Genomic DNA, 18320 nt, shown 5'->3' on the forward strand with positions numbered 1-18320 from the left:
TGATATTTTATATAGAAAAACAATTACTTAAACAGAAAAGTCTAGTGGAAAGTTTGTAAATAATAAGAGGATATGATGGGTCTTTATGGGTCTTCTTGAAGTTCAGGGACTATAGAGGTTATGTTTAGGTGCGGGTGTTGAGGGGGTCTTGTGGTCACTGATGTTCCTGTTGAGAAGATCTGACTGAAGATCTGGTTCTTCTTGGTGCTTCTTTATCCTCTGTTTCCTCACCGCTCACTCAGGGGCAGGCGTAGCCTAATGGTTATAGAATCAGGCTTGTAACCCGAGAGTTGCCGGTTCAAATTGTAGGTCTGGCAGGTTGCAGCTGAGGTGCCTTTGAGCAAGACACATGTCCCCCATTGCTCCCACTGCAAAAAATTACTTTCTTACTTCGTATTTTTGTCTTGTTTTCAGGTCCAATGTCTAAAAATTCTTAAATCAAGATGTATTTTCTTGATGAGCAAGATGACCTAAGAAAACAAGTCTAGATTTTAGACAAAACATATACAATTTAAAGGAGTTGTCCACTCTATTGATGGGGCCCATTGACTTACCATAGTATTATTTTTCCTACTATAAAAAGTCAATGGACCCCATCTTTAAAGTGGACTACTCCTTTAAGTAAATTTGTGCTTAAAACAAGCAAAAATATCTGCCAATGGGGTGAGAAATTTTTGCTTGAATTAAAGCTCCTGTTCTTTCTGTGTTTTTGAAGTTTTAATTATGTTTATAGTGGGCAATATAACATGTGTTCATGTTTCACATGTAAAAAAACGCGGTATTTTTTCCACAATTTACTTATCTGTATAGCACTGTTTTCACTGTCCTAAAAAAAGGCTGATATCTTCCTTGTTCTATGAAGTCCCTCCTTCAGAAATACGTATCAAGTTCTGATTGTGTAGTTTGTTTAGTGTGTTGTGATTCGATAGCAGGTTAGCTTAGCAGAGCCGTTTGAGCCAAATCTGGTGACTGACATATTCATGTGGGTGAAGTTTAGTCAAAAAAAACATTTTACTGACGTCATTAAACGAGGAAATAGAGGGCTGTAGTCCAAACCAGCTGTTCACTGTAGGCTTTTGAAAGAGGAATTCTATTAAAGAAAATATATCGCCTGGTAGTGAACTTTGAGCTTTATCATTTTACAGGTATTATTTATGCTATTATACTGTAGCAACATTACACACTTACTAAAAAATGGGATCAAGAAGAACGTGACCTTTAAGCGTTTAAGATTAAAAAAAAACTTATTTCAAGATTTTTCTCACCCCATTGGCAGATATTTAGCTTGTTTTAGCACAAATTCACTTAAATTGTATATTTGTTCTCTAAAAACTAGACTTATTTTCTTGGGTTATTTTGCTCTTTAAAAAAGCATCTTAATGTAAGAATTTTTATAAATATTTCTATTAAAAACAAGACAAAAATAAAGTAAGAGTTATTTTTTTGCAGTGCCCCGTATGCTGCCGTGATAGCTTCACTGCTCCGGGTGTTTGTGTGTTCACTATTTACTGTATGGGTTAAATGCAGAGGTCACATTTCAAGTATGGGTTACCATACACTGAAAAAATGGTCACTATACTCAGTCAAACTTCTGTCTTTTTTACAAGTTTTGGCTGCTTTGCCTTGTTTTTGCTGATTGCAGTTATGTTTAGCCATTTTCACATAGAGATTTCAGAAAATACATCCGCGATTTGTCTAGGGATCCTTTAATTTTGGTTCATTCACACTGCCAATAATTTTCCGGGATCTGTGAGTGCATTGACACACATCATGTAAAGATAACATAAATACATGTATTTAAAGTCCTGCACTTGGTAGTTTTTTTTCCACAGCATCTGAAATTTGCTAATTATGCATGATTATTCTTTTAAAGCTCCCGTTCTGTCTGGGATTTTGAAGCTTTGATTGTATTTATAGTGGGCAATATAACATGTGTTCATGTTTCACGTGTAAAAAAACGCGTATTTTTCACACAATTTACTTATCTGTATAGCGCTGTTTTCACTGTCCTCAAAACAGGCTGATGTCTTCCTTGTTATGTGAAGTCCCTCCTTCAGAAATACGTATTGAGTTGTGATTGTGTAGTTTGTTTAGTGTGCTGTGATTCGATAGCAGCTTAGCTTAGCAGAGCCGTTTGAGCCAAATCTGGTGACTGACGTGTTCATGTGGGCGGAGTTTAGTCAACGAACTGTTTTACTGACGTCATTAAAGCAGGAAATAGAGGGCTGTAGTCCAAACCGGCCGTTTGTTGTAGGCTTTTAAAGAGGATTTCTATTGAAGAAAATATATCGCCTGGCAGTGAACTTTGAGCTTTATCATTTTACAGGTATTATTTATGCTATTATACTGTAGCAACATTACACACTTACTAGGGTTTAAAAAAATGTTATCAGGAAGAACGTGACCTTTAAGAAACCACACATGTGCATTTTTGTTTATGACAAGATTATAAAGGTGCGCGGGACATGCTGTTTTGTTATGCTAATGATAAATGATTTTAGCTTCAGCATGGATAGTGACAAGCTCTCTGATCTCTGCTTCAGTCCAGTTTGCAGAAGTCTATCTTTGTAAATGTTAATCTGCATTAAAATCCCTGTGTCAAAGAGCTGAACCATAACTTCTTGTGATGGCACGCGAGTCCTGACTACGGCAGGCCCCTGACGGCATTGTTTTTTGCCTTTCCGTAAATGTTACAGCAATGTTTCTACAGAACATTTACCAAATGTGTTTGTGTTCACACAAAAGGCTCTCTTCCAATTTTTTTGGTATTAAAATGTTGTAAATGTGGTTTTTGAAAAGTTATCTAAATTAGTTTTTATTGTGCTGATCTACAGTATGTGTTCTAGACTAAAATGTGTGTCTGTTCTCTACAGGTTGAGATTCTGTAATATCACAGCGGAAGGTTGTCTTTTTCTGACTTCAGCTCTGAGATTAAACCCATCACATCTGAAACATCTGAATCTGTCTTATAATAATATTGGAGATTCAGGAGTGAAGCTGATCTCTGATGTACTGAAGCATCCTGACTGTAAACTGGAAAAACTGAAGTAAGATTTGAATAATACATTTTCTTTGATCCTGCTTCCACTAAGATGCTTCCACATGATTTTGTGCAAACTGAAAAGGGCATATGGTCTTCTCACACCTTGATCAGAGGTGACAGAAGTTGGTGGTGGTGGAAGAGCTTTTATATCTGGTTCAGACTACACAATTTCAGCCCAATTGTGGCATGATTCGTTTGCTGTGGAGTGTCATTGTGACTCATATACGAAGACTCAACCTTTTTATCTGGTATAGTGTGTCATAGTATAAGACAACAAGTCTGCATCTATGACAGAAAGACTGGCTGTGAAGTTGAAGTTTTTTGGTCATTTACTATAAGATCCTTCACCAGGGGCGCCGCTAGCAATTTTGGGCCCTATGAATAAATAGGGGGTCGGGCCCCCACCATACCCATTTCGCACCAAACATACAATCCAACCTACTGTAGCTATTCAAAATCTTTGTCTGTAATTTAATAATACAGAACTATTTATTTTGCTATTGTTTTGACCACAGTTATCAGTATTTATAGATACCTAAAATGTCTGCAGCTAAGATAATTTATAGTGCAATGTAAATTTAATTGAAAAATACAGTACATTCAATCAAATATTTAGAAAAAATGCAACATTCTTAAAGATTAAAGATAAATGTGACCATGCCTGTGAAAACCCAGCTGAAGTATTTCTTTGTAATTTACTGTTTTCCACATAAAATCATCCTATATAATGTAAAGAACATTTTGTGAAAATATAAACTTGATATATTTAAAGGACAAGTTCGGTATTTTAGACTTAATGCCCTGTTTTCAGATTGTTTATGGTGAAATAGAATGGTTTTGACTGAAATTTCGACATTTGCGGCTGTCCTGAGAATTTTCGCGTGTTTGTGTTTCAGCTCAGACCTCTACAATGGGTTTAATGGTGCACTGGAACAATCCTTCCTAAAATGCATTAAACTTTCGTTTACAAAGACGTGAAACTCACCGAGTGGTCAGGGGTGTTCACTGGTATGCTCACACAAAAGCCGCAAATGTCGAAATTTCAGTCAAAACCATTCTATTTCACCATAAACAATCTGAAAACAGGGCTTTAAAGGAACAGTATGTAGGATTGTGGCCAAAACTGGTATTGCAATCACAAAACGTGTGGCTAAAACTGGTACTGCAATCACACAGCTGGTGGCCAATATACCAAACGACAACATAAACATCAGTTGAGGGCTGCAACTCCACTTTTTAAATGAGAATATCCTGGCCGGACCGCTGTTGTGAGTGATATAAAAATTTGAAATGAAAATGATTTCTTAATGTCTAGTGACATTTTAGGGCCATTTAATGATTAATTGATATAAATTTCTTACATACTGTTCCTTTAAGTCTAAAATACCGAACTTGTCCTTTAATATTGACTGAGTAATGTCATGTCAGCGATTTAAATCATAGTAAAAATTAATGCTTGAAATTAAACTGTGATTCTTTTTATCTCACAATAAGATTTGAGACTTTTCTGATTTTCACAGGCAGTCTCAGTGACATACTGTATACTTGAGCTGTTATACACACGACATAGAGGGGACAAACTAAGTGTGTGGTGAGATCGTAACAAGGGCGTGGTGAGCTTGAACCTGCTTACATCACGAGGCATTTTTTGGACCCAACATCCAATACAAAAATTCAACTACAGTAGCCACCGTTAAACCTGAAGAGGGCAGCACTCAGACGTTTTTACACCAGTATTGAAACACTTTATATCCAAATGTCAAAAAACTTACTAAAATCAATGAACAGCACTAATAAAACCCCATTCTTACAGATCATTAACTAAAAAAATAAAAAAGCTATACTGTTATTAAATGATTCTTCAGACTGTTTTTTAATCAACGGGGCTCTAAAATGAAATGAATGACAATTATAGCAGATTACGACATAGATTTCCATTGATTTCTTAAACCTGTTGCAAGTTGAGAAGCTTTAATATACATAACTGGACTAGTTTAGCCTTAGTTGCATTTCAGTTTTATCACAACAAACTCGATTCACGACTGCATAAAAATACTTCCTTGGCATATTGCGTTACAAAACTAGTGTGTAACTGATCGCATTTCTAGTTTATGTTAATTAGCTTATACGGGCTACGTATTTAAACAGCTTATAAGGGCTGACTTCGCATTAGAATCATAACACAAAACAGGGAACGTAAATCACCTTGTGTTTTTTTAAACTGAGGTGAACAGAGCGAAGACTTATTACAGTGGAAAGAAAACTACATTATTGATCCAGCGTCACATTGTGTAAACTGCATTTATAGTAAGGAAGTGCACATATGCAGATATCATAACAAATAGCAGTAATTACACACACCTTGCTCTCTTGTGAAGTTCACTCTGCACTGTGAGACCGTGGATTGAAGACGGTGCTAAAACGCAGAGTAAAGACGGGGCGGAGCTAAGAGGGCTCAGCTTAATAAGGGGGTTGCGTGTGCGGCACAGTCCTTGGCTGGGGCCCTCAAAAGTTCATGGGCCCTTAGAATCGTCCTAACTTTTCTCCCTCTTACGGCGCCCCTGTCCGTCACATATATGATAGTTTTATTCAAAGTGACTTACAAGTGCATTACAAGGTATACATACATTTTTAACAATATTTCTTGTTCTGGTGTTCGACCCCATGATCTTTTGCACTGCTAAAGCAGTAATTTTCAAAGTGTGGTCTGCGGACCACTAGTGGTCCGCCAAACCCCCCCAGTGGTCCGCCAAAAGATGACCTAAACTAGGCAAGTGTTTATATAAAATAGTCACTTATTCAAGTAGATTTTTAATGCACTTGCGAAACTGTGATATCAGTTTTGCCATTGTGTTTTAATAACGTAAAAATTGATAGGTGGCTAAACCAAAGAGGAGTCAAAAGAATAGATCAAGCGTCAACTGAATACAGCTAAAATCCACAGATCTATTAGTTTTGTAATGTACTAGTTTTTATTTCATGTGTAAAATCCCTGTAATTTCAGTGATTTTTTTTCAGCATTTTATTGTGACTTCATATACCCACCACCTCAGTTTTAAACTAATGGCTCTTTGGAATGACATTAAGTGGGACCTAGGCTTTTATACTATGTTTAATTGCAGTTTTTTTTTTTTTACATGTGCAGTTTGTTGTTCATATTAAGTTGCAACTCATTTCACATTTACTTTTTCAAATGAAATAAAATTCATATAATAATTTCTGAAAATAGCATTGCATTTGTATTTAAAAAATTAGTTTTTGACATAAAAACAGTTGCATATTAAACTTAAATTTAGCTTATCCTTCCTATTTTGTTGTTTTTTGGGGGCGTGTTAGAGTGGGATTCTGTTAGGTGGTCCTCAGAAGAAAAATGGAAGATAAAGTGGTCCTTGGGTTGAAAAAGTTTGAGAAACACTGTGCTAAAGCAATGCTACCACTATGAAACAAATGTATAGTTTTGTAATAGATTAAAACTGTTAAGTCTGGTTTTGTGGCAGATGATAAGCAGTTGATGAATGTTTAAAAAAGGTATGCATATAGATATGCAGTGTTATTGATTGCAGCTATACCTCATACTGCTGTTACAGAACATATGATAGAAACTGTATTGTAGAGAACCTAACAAAGTAAGATCATATAGAAAGTAGGATATTAGATCGGTCTGAAGCGGGTAAGCAGAATTAGGCTGGGTTAGTCATTCAGGTCTCACAAGAGCTGGTGTTTTCTAGTTGCTCATCCTGAGGTGGAAATGGTGGAAAACAGGTGGACAGAGATTAACATAGCTTTAATTATATTGATTAATTACACAGCTTTCAGGAACATTCAGAGGTTTGTTATTCCAAGATAAAAAACACCTAAACATTAATAACACAGCCTGCATCATCCATGTACTGAGTGTTTTCTTGACAAAGACAGTTAAATACTTAGAAATTACTTCAGTATAAATAGGGATAATTAATTCAATATAGGATGTTTTCTGTAAGGTTTTTTTTTATTTTTGCTTTGTGTTTAAAAACAACGAGACGGGCAGAACTGAAAAAAAAACAGATTTATTTCAGCAGTGTGCTTATTGTATAGATTACGATTGTTTTGAATTAAGCTATTTGAACTTGACTCATTTCATTTGGGATTATATTAATATTTTGTGTTTTATTACAGCAGTATTTCTAAAACTTGTCCCATTGACATGTGTCAGTAGTGTTGTTTTGATCAGAAGCATTACACTGTAATGCCTTGATTAAAAAAAAACATTTACATTGGAAATGTTTATGCCATAATCAGCTACCGTTTCAGTATTAATTATGGTTATAGTAGCTTGCTAATGTGTGCTGTTTCTGTATTATAATAACTAGGGCTGTCAAAAATAATGCATTAACACAAATTTATTTTAACGCCACTAATTTTATTAACGTGCAATTAATGCAACACACAATTTCTGTGTGATCCTTGGTCGTCGTCTTCTTCCTTTATTAATTTACGCCATTCCAGCATCTACGGGTATATTCATGGTGAGAACCAGTTAATCCACAAGTTTTATTCAGACAAGCTGATCCATACCCAGGTTGGGGGAGGGACAATTTGGCATCTCCAATCTGCCTAACTTGCATGTTTTTGGCCTGTGGGAGGAAACCGGAGTAAAACCTTTTACTTTTGACCCACCTCTGTGTTATCTTTGTGTCATTTTACATTTGTTCAAAATTTCACCTGGTATTGATAGATCACACTTGTGAGTTATTCACCACAGCAAAATATATCTCTAAAACACCTTTAAATTACGTTTTTCTGAAAATTTGTACTTGCCCCTGCTCTCCCTTAGCATTGATGAATTAATTTTTTACCCAGATCAACTTATTTTAATTGTTCTACGTAATACCTATATCTAAATTTAAATAATTTAATTGCATGCCACCACTTACTGTATGTTAAAAAATTAGCACATAAAAAAATCACAATACGTTTCATAACAATTTCACTGGTCAATTTCAGGAATTTTTGTATGTCTTGCTTTTTTGGGATGTAATAGAGTATTTTAGAAGGTTTATAAATTGATTTTGATTTTTCTTTAATGCTTGAATTTTCATTAAGGTGTGCTTTATATTGATACTGTAAAAGCTATGTAGTCTTTACCAATACCAGAAAAATTTACATATTTCAGTACCAAAACAATATAAAAAACGTGTGTGTCTCTGTTGTCTACAGGTTACAGAGTTGTAATATCACAGCTGAAGGTTGTGTTGCTTTGACTATAGTTCTGAGATCAAACCCTTCACACCTGACACATCTGAATTTGTCGATGAATAATCTTGGCGATGCAGGAGTGAAGCTGATCTCTGATTTACTGGAGAATCCTGAATGTAAACTGAAGATACTGAAGTAAGATTGTGATCTGATGCTCAAACAGAAATAACATATAGATAATAGTCAGACCATATAAAGATCATAACATCTGTAATGGATTTATAGAATTTTATTTTAATCTCAGTAATTTATTTGATATCATTTATTTGATATATTTTCTTCACAAAAATTTAAGAGACATTTTAGCTGTTACTGAAAGTAAAAAAACATACAATTAAATTATTATAAGGAACAACTAAGTAAAACAAAAGTCGAAGATTTGATGCTTCGATAAGAGAAGCCTGATTTCAGATATGAAATGATGGCGCAATGGATAATACACTCGCCTTTGGTGTGAGAGACCTGGGTTCGAATCCACTGTGACACACCCCTGAGCAAGACACTTAACCCCTAGCTGCTCCAAAGGCGTGCAACCTCTGACATATATAGCAATAGTAAGTCGCTTTGGATTAAAGCGTCAGCTAAATAAATAAATGTAAATGATTCGACTACCAATCTCACAGTCTAATCGTTGCAGATGCTCTATCAAAAGAGGATCATTCCGTTTTGGCTGTATAAGGGTGCACGTTATCTGATTTCACATATAACAGCTTTCTCCCAATATATTAATATACAGCCTATTATGATAATACTATGCAAATAATATGTGAAAAAGTAGCTTTCAATAAATATTTTTTAAATGTGTGAATAAATCCAACAACCCCCGTGACACTCCGCTGTGTCACTCCACTGCTCAAAAAATCCAGTTTGAACTCTTCTTTCAGTGATAGTTACAGACCCACCTTCTGCCTCTTTTAAGTGTTTGTTGCCAAAACACTTAAAAGGGCTTTTTGTATCAACCATGTATCATCCTAGCCAGGGGCGGATCTAAAAAAATTATTTATGGGGTGGCAAGGGGGTGGCATGAGAACTACGAGGGGTGGCAATGAAGTAAGCATCCTTGCATGGTTGTTGTGGATACAAGAAATTATATACTGTATATACTATATTCGGTGTATACACTGGACCTCAATTTTTTAAAACATAAAAAAACGCAACAACAAATGTTCCTATTAGTACCCAAGCAGCTACCTTTAGCATCTCTACTGTAGCACCCTTTGTCTTAATACTAAGTTAATACATACATAACATAATATACATACATAATGGTATAAAGACTGTTATATAAATAAAATAGGTTTGCCTAGTTTATATTAATGTTAAATATATTTGAAAGGCATCTCTTTCTCTGATAAAAGAGAAAGAGATGCCTTTCAATGATGCTCAGTGATGCTCAACTTAATCACTTAAAGACACTAAAGAGAAACCACAAATTTTTTGCCAGCATGTGATGTGAGGTGCTTCATTAGATCAGAATTACTTGCTACAGATGTAAAGAGACTCTTTCTTCATGGGCATAAGTTGCACGTTCATAAACATTCTTGCCTCTAACCTCACCGATGGAAAATTAACGTTTGTGCTTTTTATACTTTGTGCTTGCGTCCGCTACCTTTGTTTTGAGATTGTTCTACTTGCCATCGCTCTGTTGTTGCGGGTTTTTGCGACTCGGAAGGGATGGACTGCAGCGCAAGAACCGGCCTGCGTGTGAGTGCCTTGGATGGGGCGATGCATCCTTTCACGGCAGTTTCCAAAAGTCTTCAACCACGCCAGAAAAGATAGCTAGATTTGTCCTAGTCGCTTTTTAATAAAGTCACTAAAGGGGTCTAAAAAGTTTGCCAAGTTAGCAAGATTGCGCAGACTTTTTTACACTGTAAAAGACTTTCTGCTCGGACTGAATGTTCGTGCTTGTGTATGAACTCTGCTGCCTCTGGTTGGCTAACGATGGAAATTAAGCCAATCATCATCAGCTATGTGGTTGTCCCACCCCCTCTAAGACACACACACCAATCATCTTCAGATATTTGTCTCACACCCCTAAACACGCGCAGAGAAAAACTACATTGCCTTTCTGGTTAATAGAGCCTACTCGGGTATATATTATATATATTAGGATACCAGCGCTGGGGTGGCAATGCTTTTATTTAGGGTGGCAACTGCCACCCCGTGCCACCCCGTAGATCCGCCCCTGATCCTAGCTCAGAAAAACTCCTGGATGACAAGCAGTCTGACCTAGAAAATAAGTCTAGTTTTTAGACAAAAAAAAAATATTAAGTAAATTAGTGCTTAAAACAAGCAAAAAAATCTGCCAATGGTATAAGAAAAATTTTCATGAAATAATTGTACTTTTTTCATAAACAATTACAAATTTTTCTTATTCCATTGGAAGATTTTTTGCTTGTTTTAAGAATAAATTCATTTAAATTTTATAATTTTTTGTCTAAAAACTAGACTTTTTTTCCTAGGTCATTTTGCTCATCAAGAAAATACATCTTAATTTAAGAATTTTTAGATATTTTTACTGAAAACGAGACAAAAATACTAAGTAAGAAAGTAGGTTTTGCAGTGAAGGGCGGTGGAGGAGTACTAAACTTTTTATAAAAGGATTTATGGCACTAAATTTGCGTCATAATGGCACTGCAAGCCGACACACGAGTTGGTTTATGAGTGTTTCACCGTGTTGAGGAGAGAGGAAGCCGGCTCGACACGAACACTATAGAATCTACTAAACATGTTAGGTGTCGCCCAACCCCCAGCACTAAGATCTTTGTAAGCGAGGAACCAACACTTCTCGATGATGCAACACTTCTCGTGGACTGCACTCTCAAATTAAACGGGCATGGTGTGCCCTGCATTTGATAAGTAAGGGTGATTGTGTCTACTATCCAGTGAGACATCTGCTTGGAGACAGCTGTCCCTTTCTGCTGTCCACTGTAACAGACAGCAGGTCCAAACTGGAAGCATGAATCGTCGACCAAACATGCATGGAGGTCCCCTATCCTTTTTATGGAGGCCAATGCAACCAGGATGAAAGTTTTCATAAAAAAAACTTAATACTTACTGACTGCAAAGGCTTAAAGGGAGCGCCCTGGAGAGCTTTCAGCACCATGGACATGTCTCATGGAGGAATAGAGGGAGGGCGCGGGGGATTTGGTCTCTGTGCTCCCCTCAGAAATCTAATGGCCAGGTTGTGTTGTCCTACCAACCTGCCATTTATCAAGGCATGGTAAGCAAATAAAGCAGCAATGTGTACTTTAATGGTGGATGGGGACAGCCTTCTGTATCCTTTCACACCTTCCTACACACATTTACAAAGCTTACTCTTTGCATTCCCAGAAAGGCACTAAATCACCTTCTTGCTCATTCTTTCCCACTTCTCCTTGTTGGTGGATCTCCCAAATGCTGTCCAGTCAGCCACTTTTCTTATAACGTCCTAAAAACAACTCAAACATCTTTATCAGGAATACTTGTCAGGAAAATGCTACTCAATCTAAAAATAAATAAATAAATAAAAACCAACTCTCTCTCCCTCTCCCAACGGGTATTGTCTCATTATTGCAAAAACTTGTAACTGTCAGGATCCTGTCAGAATCATGTCTTGAATTATATCTAATCTGTGTGACGGGGTCCTGGCAGTACCATGTTTTATGTGGGAGATGCGTGGTTTTATTATTGGTTTATTTTGACCACGCATTTCCCGGGTCTCATCACTTTTTCCCTGATCCCTTACTTGTAATGATTTCCAGGTGTATTTAATTTATTTTGTCCCTATTTAAAGTCCTTGTGTTTGATGTTCTTCACTCGTGTGTTTTGTTTCTCTCTAGTTCCAGTCCTGTTTCCCGTGAGTTTATATCGAATAGTGTTTTTGTGCCTTGAGTATCTTGTCTTGTTAATTGTGTAGTTTAGTGTTAGTTATCTTGTCTAAGTTTAGTGTCAGTTTAGTGTCCTGTTCTTATTGTTATGTTTTGCACCCTCGTGGGTTTTTGTTTTCTTGTTATTAGTTTAATATATTATCTGTTAAACGTCATCCGCTGTCTGCGTCTGGGTTCGTCCTTTTCTAAATCCTCACAGAACGAACGAGTCAACACAGAACCCAGCAGACCAGGATGATTGTTTCACCAGGCGCCCAAAGGAGCCAGCAGGCTCATAAACTTTTCAGCCTCCGACAGATCCTTCGCCCTTGTTTTTCACCCGACGCCTAGAGACTCCGGGTTCGATGAGGCTGAATTAAAGACCATCTTCAACCGCTGCCTCAACGGACCTCTCACTCCCTCAGAAATGAGGTTGCTTAAACCCCTGGGCTTTGTGGATCAGCTCCAGTTCACAATGAACCGGGAGGAGTCCAGGGGTTCCACCAGAGTCACTCACCCCGCCCTGCTGTCATCCATCCTGGAGGGTCGAGCCTTGGGAGTTTTGGCCTTTGGCGACCAGGGTCTTCCCCCTTCGACCCCAGATAGTTCCCCCCCTCCAGTGTCGCTTCGTGGAAAGCGTGAGAGGAGGATCTCCTGGGAGTCGGCGTCCGGGGGATCCTCCTCAGAGTCTGTCCTGCCCGCCACAGCGCTTTCGGCACTCTCTGCTCCGCGACCCAGGAGAAAGAAGAGGAGGAAGGGAGCTTCATGTTCTCCATCTTCTCCTGGGCCCACACCATCAGCGCAGCCACAGCCGCAAGCGCAGCCCGCGCAGCCACAGCCGCCACCGCAGCCCATGCAGCCACAGCCGCCAGCGCAGCCCACACAGCCAAAGCTGGCTACAGCCTTTCCCATCTCTGCTTTCCAGCTGTCCGCAGCGCCCCCTATGTTAGCCCCTGTTCCCCTGCAACCCTCTATTCCTGCCCTGTCACCTTTTGTACTGTCACCCTCTGTTATTCCCTCCAAGAACTCTGCCAAGCCTCCCAGACCTCCACGGACTCCATCTGCTTCTCCCAGGACTCCTTCCCCACCCTCCCACCCTGGACCACCACCTTTGAACTCTTTTGTTCTATTGGCAGCCTCTCTGAAATCATTTATCTGAGTATTAATGTGGTCAAATCACTGTTTCCCCCATTGTCTCAATGAAGCGATTTTAATCTAAGTAGGCTGTCTCTCAGACAGTGGGACCTGCAAAAAATTTTCTCTGGTGCGTGTGTGTTGGGGTGAGACACAAAACTGATAATGATTGGCTTAATTTCCATTATTAGCCAACTAGAGGCAGAGTGGTGCTTGTGTTTGTTCACGCACATGCACAGTCCTGGCAGTGTTGCCAACTTGCTTTAACTTTCCAGACACCTTAAGCGACTTTATTTAAAAAAAGCGACTAGGACAAATCTAGTGACTTTTTCTGGCATTATTGGAGACTGACGTGAAAGCACGTATCGTTCTCTCTTCTCAACGAACAGTGGGTGTTGCTGCTGTGGGCCCCATCCCGTCCCAAAGCACTCACAGGCAGCCCGTACCTTGCGTAGCCGTCCCTCTAAGTCGCACACTAGTGCAATGACAGAGTGATGGCAAGTACAGCAAATCTCAAAGGTAATGTTCGCAAACACTGGAAGTATAATAAGCACTAGTTTTCCCTTGTTGAGGTGAAAGGCAAAAATGTTTTTTACGTGCAACTTATGCCCAGAAAGTAAAGTAATGCCAAGTAATTTTGATCTAATGAAGCACCTCATATCGTCACATGCTGCCACAAAATTAGTAGTTTATTTTAAGTTATTTGATTTATTTGAAATTTTAAATATACACAATAGTTACTTTTCCTGTTAATTACTTTTATATTGATCTAATGCAGTTACTAACTCAGTTACTATTTGTGAGCAGTAACTATAACTAATTACTTTTTTAATAACATGCCCAACACTGGTCATAATCATCATGAGTTATAGAAACAGTTGGGATGCTGGGTGCTGATTGATTAATAATGGTGTGTGTCTGAACTGAAGAATGTTGTTTTTTCTCTACAGATTTGCCCATTGTAATATCACAGATGAAGGTTACGCTGTTCTGGAATCAGCTCTGAAATCAAACCCATTACACCAGACACAACTGGACCTAAGAGGAAATAATTTTTAATTGAGAACTTAAGCTATTATCTCTGAGTTTTAGAATTTTACAAATTCCTGGTGGTTCACGGGAAATGCAGGGGTTCGTGAGTTGATAAAAATAAATAAATTACAATTAAATCATAAAATGTATATAAATAATTTAAAAAAAGATTCTAAAGAAAAAAACATACCAACAAAATATCGTTTTCCATGTGTAGATCCAGAAAGGTGTTTTCAACCATAATAAGTAAATTCCTAACGCTGTAATTTTTCTTATAACGCGTTGTGTTTCTCATTTCATGTGTTACAGTACTGATCAATCTACAGGTTATTTAGTGCTCTAACACATCCTAAAGTTTGACTTCTCAGAGTTTTTCAAAACTAAAGTAAATCAGGTTTAAATGCGAGTAGATCCTGTTGGAACAAAAGTAAAGCTTGTTACTTTTGTCCCGCTGCTAGTACTATTGTATATGTTGAAAATTGGTATTATTCAAATTTTATTTAAAATTTAATAGTGTTCAAACTGTTGAAAAAAAAAAATTTATTCTCAACAATAGTTTGTACTGTTGGTTGCTTTTGAAACATTTGATAAAACTGAAAAAAAAAGTAATTTCATTATTTTTTACAAAGATAAATTACAAAATATGTTTGCAGTTACATATTAACAAGGACATAGTCATGTATAGTTACTAAAAACAAGTGTAACACAAAAATCTTGTTTTGTTATGTTGCTGTTGACCCACATGTTTGTTACTTTTGTCCCAGCTGAAATTATACTGAAGTCGTTTTACATTTGTTCAAAATTCCACATGGTATTGATCGACCACATTTGTGAGTTATTGACTACAGCAAAATATATCTCTGTCTAAAACATTATCTTTTAAAATTAAGTTTTTCTGAAAAATTGTACTTTCGCCCCGCTCTCCCCTACTATATCATGCTTTGACTTTTGCCCTCTGTGTCCTAGTTTTCCTCTGTTAATTAGTTAGTTAGTTTAAACCTGTGTTCTATTAATTATCCAATTTGCTCCTTGTTTGGACCCTGCCTTTTGTTCTGTTCCTGGTCGGTTCTTGTTAATGTCTGTGTAAGATTAAAAATATAGGAATTTATTACTTGGTCACAACCCCCTATGCTAATAGTGATCGAAGACTATTGTCACAACTGTTTATCCAATACAGTGGGGGTTAAAGGTGGTCTTCTGATTGGTCAATTTGAATGTATTATGTTGGGTTTGGTCAAGTACATTGGGGGCTAAAGGTGACCGGTCAATTTGAATGTATCAAGTTAGGTTTAGTCACATGGTCAAGGGATAGAGGAAGGTTTTTATGAGCTCTGGGCTTTTGCATTTTGCCTTTTGCATTGGCCTTTGCCCTTTCCTTTCTTCTTCACTGGGGTTCAGGCCATTAGGCCTAGGTTCCATTTCTCTTTCTTCTAAACTTTCTTTCTTTCTCTGTTCTCTATCTTATCAGGTAATATCTCACATGCATTTGAAACAGTCAATTGTTTGTATTATTTACCATTTCATGTATAGTGTAATAATAAGTAATGTTATAGTGTAACCATTTCAATTATAACTTTAAGTCAGTACTGTAATTAAACCTTTTCATTTACAAATCTGTTGTTTAGTTTTGATTTAGTGTTAATACTTAAACGGTCCATATTGCAATACAATATATTCGTACTCTAGCAACGCTCTCAGACATATTGTGTCAGAAACCTGGGAATGATTGCAGTTTTGTTCCTCTTCCGAAACCTTACAGTCTGTGTGATGCTTTGTGAGTTTTCTTCCGTCTATTGTGAGTATTTATATTAAAGTCTGTTTTAAAGAAAGCTTCCTTTGTCCTCTTCACAGTCGTCACACATGTACTGTAACACTAGATCTGTCTTTGACCTTTATTTTTGTTGGCATATTGATTGCCATTTGCATTACCATTGTTCTACAAAAAAATATTACAATAATTAACACTTGCGGCTTATTCCCCTGCTGTCGGGAGAAGCCTAGCTTGCCGCCCACCAGTTGCCGGTAAAGAACCTAATGAATTATAAAGACCTGAAACGAGCAGTTATCCAGCAGGGTGGGATGGGTCCGGAGCAGCATCGGCAACGTTTCTGGTCACTTGAGCTGGGCGAAAGTGCCCGACTCTTCGTGCTGGCACCAGGGGCGGATCTAGAAAATTATTTATGGGGTGGCAAGGGGGTGGCATGAGAACTACGAGGGGTGGCAATGAAGTAAGCATCCTTGCATGGTTGTCGTGGATACAAGAAATTATATACTGTATATACTATATTCGGGGTATAGACCCTTTTACAGTTGGTAAACAATGTGACGTATTTGTGTGGGCGGGACTTAGCTGGAGGCAGAAAGAGCTGCAGAGGCTATGTTGACAAGCTTAAACTAGCACGTTTTAGGAGGGATTTATTAAACATGGATGCAGAAGAAGTTTCGGATCTGTCAGAATATGAACAGTCACTGATTCTGCGGGACCGTGACAGGTATTTTTGTAAATTAACTCTTGCGATTTTAACCAGGTTTTAGATATTTCCTATACAACATATGAATTACTTTCAGGTGGATTTGGGTAATTTTGTCTAGGCTTACTGTCTTATGTAACCTATCACTGGGCTAACTATGATTAGCAATGTGGATTATTTTAAGAGACTATTCAAACGATGGCATACACATCTATCGCTGTATGTTTGTTTAACATTTAAGCTAAACAATAGCGCGGTTGGCGACTTTTCACTTATAAAACAGAAACTTGCTGATTTGTACTAGATAAAACCAACACAACAGTACATATGCATAGATTATTTTACCTGATATAAAGTGTGCACTGCAAACACGAGTATTATTTATGATCGTCTCCGTCTAGTCTGTACGCCGTATTGCATTCAACCACAATCGTCTTCTTGATTTCTGTGAAGAAATGTCTGCCGGGATCCGGTAAAACTTTATTTTTGAACCAAAAGTGCGGTTCCTTCTAATCTGGCAGCCAAGAACACAACAAGATGACATTTTAAAGTCAAAAACTCAAACTTTTAGCGCGTCAGCTATGAGTTCCTACTTATTTTTTGCCTCCAGCTAGAGCGGTGACGTCACAGTGACGTGGGTGATTAAGGGATCTATACACTGGACCTCAAATTTTTATAACATAAAAAAACGCAACAACAAATGTTCCTATACAGTAAGTACCCAAGCAGCTACCTTTAGCATCTCTACTGTAGCACCCTTTGTCTTCATACTAAGTTAATACAGCTTACCAATATCTAAAAACACTGACTGTAACCATGATGACTAAGGTTGAACATAATGGTATAAAGACTGTTATATAAATAAAATAGGTTTGCCTAGTTTATATTAATATAAAACATATTTGAAAGGCACACATCTCTTTCTCTTATAATCCTCTTCTTTAATCCTTTCACTCACTTCATGATGGATTTCTGTCTTTTCACTTCTTTTTAGCTCTTCGCCATCCATTTCTATGTTTCTTTCTTTCATGACTTCATCTACTCCTCTCTCTTCCACAACATATTTTTCTGTTTTATTTGTACCTTCCACTCCCATAATATTTGATTTTTCTATTCTTTTTGGTTAAAACAAATGGATATCAGCCTTTCTTTTCATAGTATCCTGGAAAATGCAACATTAAGTTCTTTCAAGCTTTCTAAACATACACAACACTGAATAGTTTTGTCTCCTTAATGAAGACAAATAAAAACATTAGATTATATCATAACGAGCGATTTCATATGCACGTATGGAATATTTTGATTGCTGCAGAGGCTAACAAGAGATGACGGGCTAGAAAGAACTGCTTTAAAGATATTTACTGCTTACACAAACCTGCAGTTCAGTTATAACTACCAAGCAACTACCGTTACCTCAGGCAATATTAAACAATCACAGTTTAATTTTTGTATTTTATCCTGAAGCAACATTTATCTTGAAAATATGACCGTATTCAGTACTCTGATTTGCTGGTGTGATGCTCAACTTAATCACTTAAAGACACTAAAGAGAAA

The 18320-nt window shown here is 37.4% G+C and overlaps 1 protein-coding gene across 2 annotated transcripts in view; it reads left to right on the forward strand.

Annotated features, from left to right (window-relative positions):
* Positions 1-16431, forward strand: part of LOC135771541 (protein NLRC3-like) — a 48890-nt gene extending 32459 nt beyond the window's left edge. The window contains exons 8-10 of one of the 2 annotated variants that reach the window (XM_065281844.2): positions 2874-3047; positions 8243-8416; positions 14214-16430. In XM_065281844.2, coding sequence (XP_065137916.1) covers positions 2874-3047; positions 8243-8416; positions 14214-14322 — 457 coding nt within the window. In that variant the 3' untranslated portion in view covers positions 14323-16430. Of the gene's footprint in view, positions 1-2873; positions 3048-8242; positions 8417-14213 lie in introns of both variants that reach the window. The other variant, XM_073815630.1, reaches the window with a different exon arrangement.
* The last annotated feature ends 1889 nt before the right edge of the window (positions 16432-18320 follow it).

This window comes from Paramisgurnus dabryanus, chromosome 8 (assembly GCF_030506205.2).
Source record: "Paramisgurnus dabryanus chromosome 8, PD_genome_1.1, whole genome shotgun sequence".
Lineage (NCBI taxonomy): Eukaryota > Metazoa > Chordata > Actinopteri > Cypriniformes > Cobitidae > Paramisgurnus > Paramisgurnus dabryanus.